At 42.1% G+C, this 13,689-nt stretch overlaps 1 protein-coding gene across 3 annotated transcripts in view; it reads right to left on the reverse strand.

The window, feature by feature from the left end:
• Positions 1–13,689, reverse strand: part of JAKMIP2 (janus kinase and microtubule interacting protein 2) — a 46,131-nt gene that overhangs the window by 11,890 nt on the left and 20,552 nt on the right. For all 3 annotated transcript variants that reach the window (XM_054168440.1, XM_054168438.1, XM_054168439.1), the window contains 10 exons: positions 12,459–12,956; positions 11,039–11,248; positions 10,111–10,209; positions 7,872–8,018; positions 5,380–5,520; positions 4,517–4,573; positions 2,547–2,666; positions 1,957–2,085; positions 905–988; positions 540–602 (listed from right to left, as the gene is read on the reverse strand). In XM_054168440.1, coding sequence (XP_054024415.1) covers positions 540–602; positions 905–988; positions 1,957–2,085; positions 2,547–2,666; positions 4,517–4,573; positions 5,380–5,520; positions 7,872–8,018; positions 10,111–10,209; positions 11,039–11,248; positions 12,459–12,956 — 1,548 coding nt within the window. The remainder of the gene's footprint in view (positions 1–539; positions 603–904; positions 989–1,956; positions 2,086–2,546; positions 2,667–4,516; positions 4,574–5,379; positions 5,521–7,871; positions 8,019–10,110; positions 10,210–11,038; positions 11,249–12,458; positions 12,957–13,689) is intronic.

Genomic DNA, 13,689 nt, shown 5'->3' on the forward strand with positions numbered 1-13,689 from the left:
CACTAGTGTGACTGTCACAAGAAACATTAAATATTTAGGGAGCAAGAGCTGAGGTAGCATGGGCTGCAAAAAATCCAGTCTCTAGTGATCACAGAATCGTAGAATGGCTTGAGTTGGAAGGCACCTTAACAATCATCATGTTTCAACCGCCCTGCCATAGGCAAGGACACTTCCCACTAGACCAGGGTGCTCAAAGTTTCATCCAGTCTGGTCTGAAACACTTCCAGGGATGAAGCCTTCACAACTTTTCTGCCAGTGCAGCAGCAGTTGCAGACCCCTCAGTACAATGCTACTGGAACACAAAGCTCTGCACCAGAAAGGCAGCAGAGCTTTCAGCTCTCAGGCTGGAACTCACCAGCAAAATAGGAGCATCAACAGATGCTGGTAACAATGGTACCTACGCAGAGCTGGAGTGTGCTCATCTTTCCATTCACTATCCTGTTCATATTAACCTATAAACACCAGACTGCACATCCAAAAAGTGTGCTGCAGGATCCAGATGATCTTTCAGAGTGAACACTCAAAACTTGGGAACATACCTTGTCTAAAAGCTCTTGGTTCCTCTTAATGAATAGCTGCTTGTCTTCCACCCAGTGCGAGTCCTGTTGGATGAGGCAGTGGTATTACAGAATAATCCAACTCCATGAAGTTGGGCACATTTATTGAAAACTGGAGCCACAACATTCAAGATGCTAAGTACTATAGGAATGAACTGTTGTTCACAGAGTAACAACACGTTACTCTACCAAGCTGTTGAACGGCTTCTGAACTCACTAGGCCTGCCTGTTGACCCAACAGCGATATTACATCTCATTGGAGTCTATGCTGAAATTGTGCTAGGTATTTCCCAAACAGAGCAAGTAAGATCCAATATTGGAAAAGAAAATACTCAAAAAGTGCTTACCTGCCCTTTCTGTGCCAAAGTTTTCTCCAGATCTTCTATTTTGGCTTTATACCTCTGCACTTCAGCTTGGAGCTGCTCCTGTGCCTGTTGAAGTCAGACACAGCATTAAACCCTAACAAAACCAGCAATGTGGCTGGTATTAAACCAAAACCAAACACATCAGAGTCTGGGTTTATGCTCAGTGAATGAGCAACAGTTACAAAGACTCCTGCTCAGCAACATCTGGCACTACCCCCTGACTGGCACACAGAGGACACAAGGGAACAGGGTGGTAGATCAGACCCCACTCCACAACCAAGTCTATTGTTACCATTTACTGCATTAGTGAAACATAAGCTCAGGTATTTGGGGTGAAAGGCTTTGCTAAAAGACCCTATTAGGGCTAGTTTGAACTGAAGAAAAGTGCTTAGTAGGTCACAGTGGGAAAAGGCACTGGAAAGAAGCAATTCCTTCTGCCCAGGGTGGTCTGCAAGAGCTGAGTCTGCCAACATGTTTGTGAGATGTCACAGCTGAGACTACTTGGAACAGGACTTTGGGCCTGAGGCCCCTTCTGCCTGAACGATTCTGTGATTTTAACACAGGGACAAAATTTTTAGCTGTGGAAAATTTACTGTAGTCTGCATCACAATCTAATTTGAATAGTATTTGCATTTCTCTGTTAGAAACATTCGGGTGAGTATTCCTAAAGTTGGTGCAATGCCTGTCTTTGTGAAAACCCACAGGCCTCCATTTACCTTTAAACCCCAGCCCCTTCACACCTGGGCCAAAGAGGAGAAAAACCTTATGGTTCTGTGACAAACTGCAGAACTGCCTGCTTTGGCATGCCTGCCCGACTGCAGTGCTCAGGCTCAGGTGGAGGACAGCCCCTTGCAAACTGAGTCATTGTCTCCACTCTTAATTGTCACTCTCTTTAAATGTCCTCAGATAATGAGCGAACAGAGATCTCTCTAAGTATGGTTGTTGTATGTAACTCCATCTCCTTGTATGTCACATTCAGGGGTTTGCATGTCTGGTCAGCAATGAAATGCTTTTACACTCAACCAACTACTGACCTTGGCTTCTCTTTCAGCATCTATGATGCCTCCTGTCTGCTCCTGCAGCAGTGCATATGCTCTCTGCAGGGCCTGGTACTCCTTCGTCAGCTGTCGAAACCGCAGCTCTGACTCTTCCGCCGCTAAACCCTGCAGGAGAAGAAAGGACATGCCTGAGCACCAGAGAGCAGAGCACTGCCAAGGCAGAGAGTGCAAGTGGGATTTGTTAAGCACAGTCGTTGGTTTATACGTCTTGATTCAAATAGAATTTTTTCAGTGAGCTGTAATACAGAGTAATAAGAATGTGCAATTTTTACAGCATTTGTATGTCTTTAAATGAAATGTGATAAATTTCTCTTCTTGAAGAGACCTTGAAGAGGGAGAGGAAAAAATAATCTCACATTGCAATGGTATCATAGCTGTAGACTCAGTGGACTAGAACCTCTCAGCATTTCAGTGTATCAGAAGCCAAAATTGAGGCCAAAGTTAATGAGAACTTACCACTCAACATGCACTATAAAACCTTACTGTTTCTGAGAGCCTGCTACTTGTTTTGGAAGTCAAAGATTCTTGAAAACCTTTCCTTGCCTATGGAAAGAGTCAGATCTTACCTCATCCAGATCATCATCTGGGGTTGCTGGTGTCCTGTCTGTTCTATATGAGGCTACAGAGGATGTTTCAGAGTCCATGGAATCATCATCGTACCCAAAAAACGTGTCCACCACATGTCTCTAAAGAAGTAAAAGCATTATTTCTGAATCTCCTTGGAAACAGCTAATGTGATTTTTGGTGTGGGGCAGGACAAGAGTTAAGTAAATTAGTTCAAAATCTTATTGCTAGTTACTTACAAAAGGCAAGACATGAAACAAAAGCAGTACCTCTGCAGTTACCATCAACAAACAAACCAGCAGGGAGCCATAATGAAGATTAGATCTTGCACTGGTAGGGAATGAGTGTGCTGAGCTAAAGATCCATCTCAACTCCAAAACTTGGAAAACTTAAGAGGAGCAGCACCATGGTAAAGGAAAAGCCTTTGCCCTTGCAGGAAGGCAAAAGAATTGTTTGCTAACCCCAAAGCTGTCCAGAAGACATCAATATGCACACTGGTGTGCAGAGGTAACACTATGCCAGGCTGGGAAAGGGCGTAGAACATGGAACCCTCCTTCCTGTCTCTCAGGCACTGCTGAGATTTTCAGTATCTCAGTGCTTCTCTCACTGATATTGCTGTTGGAGCGAGTGAAAGTTATTTCAATACAGAACTAGCATGAAGGAACTTTTATTTCCACATCTTTTCCAGTTGTAGAATAACTGGCACATGTTGTAAGAGATTGCTCACCCTACACAGTTTGGTTGTGTGTCTGACATCTCACTATCTCCAATCTCAGTAACTGAATTAAATAAAATGAAAACTGTGAGTCATGCCCTGTGAGGATACAGATGCTTGACCCTGAAGGCTTGGTTTCAGGTACAGACTTGAGCATTTAAGTACTTGGCTTATGAATAATTCTGCAAACTGATTGACAAGCATTCAAGCTGCACTTCTGCTTTGCAACATTCTTCACTTTTGCTGACAGGTTACAACTTTCTAAACCTGGATTTCAAACCACACACAAAAAAACCCATGTACCAAAGATGCCAATAACATTTTGAATGTATTCTCTTTTTGGTTTTGTTCATTATTTTTCCAAGAGAAAGCAATAGCCATTTCTCCCCTGTTATAATCTATGCCTTATAAATCAAGCTGACTGATGACAACACTTTTTAGTCTTTGTCTCCCTGTTACATGTGATTTGTAACGCTTCAAAACCCATACAGACACAATGTGATGACACCTCTAGGATTTACTGGTCTGAAATTCTCTGTGTTTAGGAAGGAGATGCCTTTCTTTCACAGGACATGTCTGATGGACTAGGGTGTATCCTTAGAGGACAGAGAGCAACCAAGCTATGTTTCCTACACAGTATTTCTGCTTTCTGGAGGTGAGTTGTGACTGTTGTGAAGTTATTCTTCCTATGTAACCGATAAAGGAATTCCTTGCACCACTACTGACTACTCAGCTCTTAAATTGTTGTAAATTATACCAGCTTTGGACTTGACCCAATTCAGAGTAATACAAGGGGCAGCCAAAGGCCTGTGGAACTGTGCAGTGGAGAATGACAGTTCTTTTTGCAAAAACTTCTGCCTGAAGAATAAAGATGCAGAAGGATTTTTTTTTTTAGCCCATATGTGCTATGAAAAACATGTCTCAGCAGATGGGTGGGAAGTTCTCTGAAAATGTAAATATATCTCAGAATACTAGACCTTGAGACCAATATTTATAGAAATCAGATTGAAGATTATTACTATTTCAGAGAGTGGGAAGGAAAGGCCCCATTTTGCTGAAAATAAAATAGCTGCACATCCTAAACTGAATTTCCAAGTGGACTTAAAAAGCTCTCCCAAAGTAACTAAGGTTAATAAACCTGATCACTAAGGTAGATTCATATAATCCATAAAGCTCTCTTTAATTGCATTGCTGAAGTGTGGCTTCCTACAGGGTCTGCTAGCATTTTTATAAGCTGAAAATAATTTTCCCCCTTACCTTAATTGGCTTTGAGCTCCTTTTATGCTTTCTGCGACGAATGAGTTTCTCCCTGTCCTGGAAAATAAGATTAAGAAGTTACTCTCTCTTCTCATTTGCAGCTGTAGAAGGCCAGATCTACAGAGGAAATAAAACATTTGGCTTCCACCAACTCTGTACACATTTGAACAGGTGGAATCCAGAGAGGATTCATAGACAAGTCTGTACAAGTGTCAGCTGAAAACCACTCTTAAAAGGGAAAAAGGGACAGCTATAAAAAAACCTCACCTCTTGTTAAGCAGTTACTTTTACAGACTGTCAAATAAACACTGATGGATCTCCTGTTAAAATCACTAGGAGGCCTCGGGCCTCCTATGGTTTAGGCTTCCTTTGTGAAGCTGCTCTCTCTGCAGATGAGATGATGCCTGCTTCAAAGTCATTAAATGACAGTAGTGTTGAACTCATCACTCCTAGCAATGATGTGTTGTGAGAGACAACAGCCTGTTTTGGAGTTTCTTCCTCCTTCCCTTCAACAGAACTAGCGAACCACTATCTAGCAGCACACAGTATCACACTGTGTGCATGCCTCTTGTTAAAGAAGCTTATTTGTAATGGCAAAATGGGTTGGCACAGCCTTGACTTGTGACCATGTAGGTATCCTCCCAAGCTCCACAGTTCTTAATCTGCATCCATTTCTAAATGACAATTCACACACAAGAGTTTTGAGTTGCCCTCCTAGAAACTCACTTAAACTGCATCCAGGCACACTTACATCTAAAAACATGCAGGTGCTAAAAGTAAGGTATTAACCCTCAGACCTGTAGCTGAGAGAAGAAATACTGTATGCAGGAATCACTCTTAATTTCCTGGCGCTCTGAACATACCCTTGTTAACTCATCAATTATGTTCTGTTGTTCTATGACTTGAAGCTTTAAGAATTCAGTTTCTTGTTCCTCATTAGCCTGATCCAAGTCATTGAGAGATCTTAATTTCTTTAGAGGAGGATGTGATGTCATTTTTTCTCTCTGTAGTAAGAAGAAACAGATAAAGTAAGATCCATCAATTACAAGACAAAAAAAACATCCCTTCAGTTAAAACTTAGACACTATGTTTCATTTGAGGTGTACAGCCCTTTAAATATTCTTTAGCTACACTATTTATATAACTTTATTAATACCCATATCAGCACTTCTTAACAACAAAGCAGCACAGCAAGGCTGAGTTCATCAACTAGAACAAAGCTTCATTTACTTCCTGTGTGGCAGTACAACCTCTACAGGAGTTCTTAGAAGTCATACACCATAGCTTTTCCTGTGCCATGCATCACGGTGCCCCAACATATGCTAAATACAATGCAACTCCCTACCTGTCCAGTGAGTATGTAAATAGTATCTATTCACATGATGCTATGCCCTGAATACAGCTGTATTCACTGTGGAAATGGACATGGCTTTAGTCATGTGAAAGGCAGTCAGAAGAGCAGGGAAGTCAAAAAATGTGGTACCAGATCTATCTTAAATAGAAGTCCACATCATGCCTACTTCTGAGAGTATGTGGGAGAAGAGTTGGCTACAGCCCATAAGAGCTACCCTAGGCACCCACAGCTTGCCAGCTGCCATCATTTGGGCATTTACAGTGAAAAGAGCAGAGCTCTAAGGAGCTAAGTTAGAATACACGTGCTATGTGCAGACATATTCACGTCAGCGGTACTGCCCCAATGTCTAATGCAGGCAGATTCCCAAGTTCCTTCTCTTTGCTGTGGGAAAAGCCACGGGGCTACCACAGCTGAGAGAGAAGAATTCTGACCCATGACACCTGCAAGAAGTTTATCTGTCTTCTGGGCATGGCTGAACTGCAGTCTTAAAGTGGATTAACCCTGTACCACTAAAGCCTTTTTCCTGTAAGACAAGAAAGTGAATCTGGCCATCTTGTTCTAATCAGCCAGAAAGCTGCTCCCACAGAAGGGCAGCCAGCCTGAGATGAGGACAGTGGCTGCTATGAGCCAGAGGCATGGCACACAAACACACACAACAGGGGAAGTCTCCTCAGACTGCAACCTTACCTCTGGGAACCCTGAACTTCTACCTCCTGTCTTTGTTATTGCCAAAGCAATATGAGAGCATGTATGGGGACTAGGTTCTGACTTATACTGAAGGCAATTCCACCTGAAGCATATAGGAGACATAACTGCTTTGCCCTTGCTTCGTGGATCCCTGATGTGTGGAATTTATGACCCTAGTCAAATTCAAACCACCAGCACATTCTCCATTTCCCATACCCATCCACCATACACACATGGAAAGATGGTACATGCTCACAGGCAGACCAGAACTTCACTTTGCCATCATCAGCTCTAACAAGAACATCTACATTCAAAGATGAACCTCATGCTTACATAAAACATCACTCTAACAGCTTCTGTTTTGAGTCCCAGATGTAAAATAGCACAGTAGGATATGACTCAATGATATAATTTTTTTCATTTACTTTTTTATGAAACAATTGAAACTCAATATTCTAATTTTGGGACTAGTATTAAAGACTGATGATGCATTCACTTCAATGTGTTGCACAGGTATGCACCATACACAATGCTGTAGTATCTAAGTCTCTTCTACAGACTTACAGCAAGTTATCCATGGGACGGCAATGTGACCTTGGGGTCAAGAGGGCAAATGGCATCCTGGGGTGCATTAAGAAAATTGCATCCAGCAGGTCTAGGGAGGTTTGCCTCCCCCTCTATTCTGCCCTGGTCAGACCACATCTGGAATACTGTGTCCAGTTTTGGGCTCCCCAGTTAAAGAGAGACAGGGATGTACTGGAGAGAGTTAAACGAGGGCGAGCGTGGGAGCTGAACATCTCTCCTATGAAGAAAGACTGAGAGACCTGGGACTGTTTAGTCTGGAGAAGAGAAGGCTGAGAGGGAATCTTATCAATGTCTATAAAAATCTGAGGTGTAGGTGTCAAGATGAAGGTGCCAGGCTCTTTTCAGTGGTGCCCACTGATAGGACAAGGAACAAACAGGTACAAGCTGGAATACAGGAGGGTCCACCTCAACATGAGGAGACACTGTTACAGTAAGGGTAATGGAGAACTGGAGCAGACTGCCCAGAGAGGTTGTGGAGTCTCCTCTGGAGACATTCAAAACCCACTTAGATGCATTCCTGTGCAGCCTGCTTTGGCAAAGGGGTTGGACTTGATCTCTGGAGGTCTCTTCTAATCCCTAACATTCTGTGATTCTATAGAGACCTAACCATGGCTGTATCTTATCAATAGCGTTACACACTCTATAGAACACATTTTCTCCAAGTCTATGCATGCACACCTAATAAACACAGACCATGCAGTAATCCTCATTTTGCTCTTCAGTACCAACCATTTCTATATTTTCTTTAGTGACTGCCTTGAGTTTGTCTTCCATGCGCTGCAATGACTGCATGAGTTCATCATTTCTCTTTGTGAGGCACTTGTTCTTCTCCAGAAGAGGTTTACATTGTTTCTCAGCTTCTCGAACACGCTTCAGCTGGATTGATAAATGCAATTAATAATTGGAAACAATCACAATAAGAGATAGCTTTTCTGCCTCCTTTGTTAGAAGTGGTTTTGTTACTTCCCTGTTGGACTACTGTCTCAGTAAAACACTCAAGTGATCTCATGGAACTGAAGTTTCCATAACTTACTTTGTCTATAAATCTCAAAGCATAATTCTGTAGAATAGAATAGAATAGACTAGAATAGACTAGAACAGACTAGACTAGACTAGACTAGACTAGACTAGACTAGACTAGACTAGAATAGAATAGAATAGAATAGAATAGAATAATCTTGAAGGTCTCTTCCAACTTGGTCCATTCCATTCCATTCCATTCTGTAAAACACCCAAGTGATCTAATGGAACTGAAGCTTCCATAACTTACTTTGTCTATAAATCTCAAAGCATAATTCTGTATGTCAGCTAAGGATGGCTTTATCCATGGAAACACTCTGACATAGAGATGAAGCAACCCAACACACAGCCAGGCAGCTGCAAATCTGCTACAAAAATCCCAAATGATCTGTGCTTTATCTAGAAGATAAAGTCTGGGTTTTAATGCCACATGGTGCAATACCTGTGCACATGCACAACGAACTTTGTTTCCATAAACAAGTCACATAACATTTAAACAACAAATCCCTATAAGGCAAGAAAGTGTCACAGGACATGTTTGGAAGCCCCAGTATTGGTACAACTAGATTATTAACCAAGATCCCTTTCTCTGAAGAATTAGTCCCATCCAGTAATACTGAGTATTTTATAGACATCATTTATTTTTCTAAGAGAAGACAAGGAATTGGATGTGGTTGTGGAAATCCATTATCTTTGTACCCAGATGATCTACCTAACAAAGACACTGTCCTGGTTCTGCATTACTGTTTGTCACTGGGAGGTTCCTGCCTCTTACAGTTCTGCTGAGGAAAGGCCCGCTATTAGGGACAGTTAACCACATTTGCTTACATCATCAAATGATTTTACTAGGTTAATTAAACTAACCCAGTGATTTTCATCTGAAGCAGGTACCTGAAGGCTTCTTCTGCTAACAGAAAAGATGGGGAGCAGCTAGGAAGTGGTTACATCTCTGACCAGCACAGTTGTGGACAAAACAACCATGTATCCTACCCTAAGAATGAAGTTAATTGTGAATGTACCTTAAAGTGCATGGTATTGCCAGTAGTAGTCCTGGTCACATTACGCAAAATTGGTTCCTTTTAACCATGCTGTGCAAGATACAGCTTAGAAGCCTTTTAATTTATTTTTACCATTGTGAAAAATAGGCTGAATATTTAATGGCATACAACAGCTAGTCAAGCTGACTCACCAGACTCCATGCTATTCACTACCACAGAAATTTGAGGATTGAGAGCTTTTCACAACTGAAGAGACACACATGAACATGTTTCTCATTTGCAATCTAGATAAGTCATTATTTTGCAAATATGACATTGAGAACTCTCAGGAGACACAAGCCAGCTGAACAGATATGAAAGGAATGCATAAGGATTCCTAGCTCAGGAATAAAACTAAAATAAAATATCAAGAGTTGAATTTCACCACCCTCATCCTTAGTAAGGGAAGTAGAAACAGAGAGGTTAAAAAGCTAGGGTACTGACTTTAACATAAAGGTATCACCAGTGTCATAGTAAATCAGATAAAGTAAATCAGATAAAGAAGTAAATCAGATAAAGGGATCAATTCCCCATTGTCCATCCTCCCTAGATCCACTACTTAGCTATTCTCAATCTGGTGAAATGCTGCACTACAGACATAATTTCATTCACAAGGAAAGTCTCGTGGTACACTGCTGTCCACTTAAACAGTCAAGGAGGGAACATAAGCACTTGCACAGAAACCTACAAGCCTCTGCCTCAACTTCTGCTGCAGTTTTGTACTCGTACCACTTCAGTAATTCAATTACTGTTTAATTCCAGGATAAAAAAATCATCCCCAGTCTCATGAGTGACTAGCCCGATGGATGGAAAAGGCACATTTACTGCTGACTGTCATCCTTGTCTCCTCCTCTCTCTGCTGTCCCTATGGCTCCCACCCCCCTCTGTCTGGCAGTGCAAGGCTCACACACCAGCTCGTTCCGCTCGTCCCCAAGCAGCGTGTTCCTGTCCTCCAGCTTCCGGATGGTGGCATTCAGCTCTGCTATTCTCTTCTGGTTTCTGCGCAGGTCCTGCTCATTGGCAACAACACAGCAGAGTTACACATGCTTGGGAAAAGAATCCTCCAGAAACATACAGCAGTCATCTTCACCTGTCATCACTAACAAAGTGTATTTATGAATTTTTACCATATTGGACATGCTGGCAAAGTATTTTTGGAAGAAAGCCTCTGGTTTGGGGGATACCCAATTGAAAATATATCTTTATTTTTCCAGACAACTGAAAAACAACCAAACAGATTTTGATATTTAAGGTGGTGAAGAAAAAGCAAAAAGCTAAATGATTCTAATTTTTATTGCCTTTTCCTGTACCTTGCTTCTATTTGCTGAGCCACTATGTCAGGGGGAAAAGGACATCCCTTTCAGGATCAGTTGCATTTAATTTCTAATTCCTCATTTGTATGTGTGTAAATTTGTGCAAATACACACATTTGTTGTGTAAACATCATCTATTTAGTCACACAACCAGTGAGTTACATGCTTTGTGAAAGACAGCAAGGGCTCGATGTGTGGAGAATAAGACAGAGGAGGATCTCCTAAGAGTCTCCAGGAATTCAAAGCCCAGCTTTCTCCCTGCCCATCTTCCCAATTCTATAGAAGCTACCAGGGTAGTTAGGTTCATTGATTCTTTCAGAGAGGCACTAATTATTTAAGATGTTTTGTATTTGACTGGGGAAACAGTCTTACAAACCTTTGTCACAATAGCATTCTCTCTGAAGAGTCTATAGACCTAACATTTCTGTAGTGAATAGTGATAATGTTTGCCCAGGACCTGAGAAAACATTTAATCAAGAGAAACAGCCATGTTTCTGCTTTGTAGGGGCTAGAAAAACCTGCATACAGGGCTGCTGCAGTGCTCCGAACCATCTCCAGCCCTTCCTGGAATCTCTCTCTTGGGACTGCTCATGTTACACTCTGCCTCCTTCACCAAGAAGAGCTGTTCATCCAGAGCTTCCTTCTGCAGCTGCAGCTTCTGCACATAGCCTGTCTGTGTCTCCAGTTCTTTCTCCAATGAAAATATGATTCTGTCTTTGGCCTTGATCTCATCCATCTGCATGAGAGAAACACCAGAACAGCAATATTACTGTGTAAAGGCAACAGCATTTCAGCTTTCTCCAGTCTAGTAGTATATGATTTACTTCACAGCAGTGTCCACCACTTAAATCTGCTATGTCATACTGCACCAGGCTTGTAAAGCAACACATTTTGAGGTCTCAGCCATACCCATGCACTGGTACAGTAGCAAGATTCTCCAGCTATACACAGAGTGAAGCCAGGACCTTAGCATGGTGTTAACAGATAATTGGATGAAAAGTTCAGGCTTTCACATTGCATTTTGGTCAGTTATTTATATTGGTGAAAAATCAGTATAAACTCTGACAAACCCAAGAGAGATTAGACTAGCCCCTGCTCATGTAAATGGAGCTCTGTTAGATGAGATAGAAGAGGTTACAGTCCAATTCTCACAAACAGATCTGTGCAGACCTAGGATTTCTTCAAGCTGATTGTCATCTCATTAATCTCCTGAGTGCAAACTCAGGGCTAATCATTTTATTGTTACTTCATTTATGACTAATATCCCAGGACTATCCAAGACAAGAAGAACTGCTTCTTAATTCAACCCACAGCAACATAAGAATATACACTGAGTACACAGACTTTGAATTGGGGGAAAAATACACACACCCCCAAAGAAAAGAAAAAAGCAACATAAATTCTTCTTGACAGTTTAAATTACCATTTCTTTCTTCACTCTCAAATCTTGAATTACAGATTTCATGACAAACTTCCCACTGTTGCAAGCAGGTCCAGTTCCCCAGATGACAGGGCAACTTGCACCATGGCTTCTGCAGGCCTCATTTTGTTCTTTTTCCCTAGTAATTACTGAAGGCTACACCAAAACAAAAGATATCTTCCCTCCTGCTACAGCTGTGTTTAGAATACTACCACAAGGGCTAGAGAAACTATCAAACCACAAGTGCAGATGCAGACATTCTTTTTCTGACACTTTTAACTTCACACACATCAGCATCTCAGCACTGGGCCAGTCACTTGCTTTGAGATGTCAGCTGCCACCACCGTGCTTGCTCTGGATGACTCACCGGGATCCATTCACTGCTGCCAAAGAACAGTGAGAAGTTTGTCATATTTGTGCAGGCTGAGGTGCACTGCAGATTTCTGTTATTCACCAAAAGCTAAGAGGCACAAGAGGCAAACTTACTACAGTGTAAGAGAACACATGAATTGCTTTGGTTACTGACCAGGCGACGAATGTCTCTTTCACTCTCCCATTTGATCTTGGAAATGGCTTCCTGGTGGGACTGATGCTCACTCCGAAGATCCCCTGCCTTGATCTTATCAGCTTGGATCATGTTGCTAAGGGCCTCATCTACCTGCTTTTTAGCAGACTTCAGCTCAGTGATTTCCTGCAGAAGCTTAAGGCGCTCGGAGTCAAACTGTTTCCTGGCCTCCTCACGAGCCTCAATAGTCAGCGCTGTCCTTACTTTATCGCTGCTCCCATCCCGCAGCGCACACAGCGCTGACTTGAGGCGCTGGATTTCGCTGTCCCGGACTTTCACCATCCGTGTCATCTCCTGCTCATGCTGTTTGATGAGGTTCTCCCTCACGGCTTGCAGCTCCTTCATTTTCTCCTCATGGAGTTTGGCTTTCAGCTCTGTGATCTGCACAGTTTGCTTGCGCTGCTCCACCTCCCGGATACGTTTTGTTTCTTGAGTCTTCTCTCGTTCAAGTTTAGCAACCTACATTGAGATAAATTGAAAGTCACCTGCAACACACAGTGGCATCAAAACAAGCCTACACAGATGCACAGCCATGGCAAATTCAGGAACTTGCTGCAGGCCCTAGGTGATCCTCTACCCTCCTTCACAAAATATGGGCCGGTTCCTGGGGCATTCACATAGATTTTATAGTCTTTACTCAAGCCAAAACCACACTGTCTTCTCCAGGTGTCTCATCTTTTGCAGACACTACATGTACTTTCCATATTTCCTCAGGGAATAAGACTCCCTGTATGTAAGTGCATTTGTTTAATAACTTCATAATCCATCAGTCAACATCACCAGAAAATTAACAAAGCTCAGAAGCAGCCAGGTTCCTACAGCTTCCATGACCACGTGTGAATCAGATGAGAGAGAAGAGCTTGGCTCTCTGTGGTCCCAGCTGAGGCAAGATGCAAGTTTGAAAGTCCAGGGAACATATCATCTTTTACAGATGGACAATTATAGCCACTTCTTAGACACCTATCTACAGAAAAGCATCCTGCATTAGTTATTGTGCCTATGGTACAGCCAACTTTTACTTAAAGTATGTCCTTTGCTACTACTCTTCATTAACAATAGTTTTTAAAGTTCTTTGACAGCAGCTTTGGAACCAAAGTCAGAGAGTAATCCACACTGACACTAATATATCTCTAGGTGCAACTTCATATCCCTGAGCAGTTTTACAACAGAAACATGTGTGAACCCACACCAA

This window comes from Dryobates pubescens, chromosome 16 (assembly GCF_014839835.1).
Source record: "Dryobates pubescens isolate bDryPub1 chromosome 16, bDryPub1.pri, whole genome shotgun sequence".
NCBI classification, from domain to species: domain Eukaryota; kingdom Metazoa; phylum Chordata; class Aves; order Piciformes; family Picidae; genus Dryobates; species Dryobates pubescens.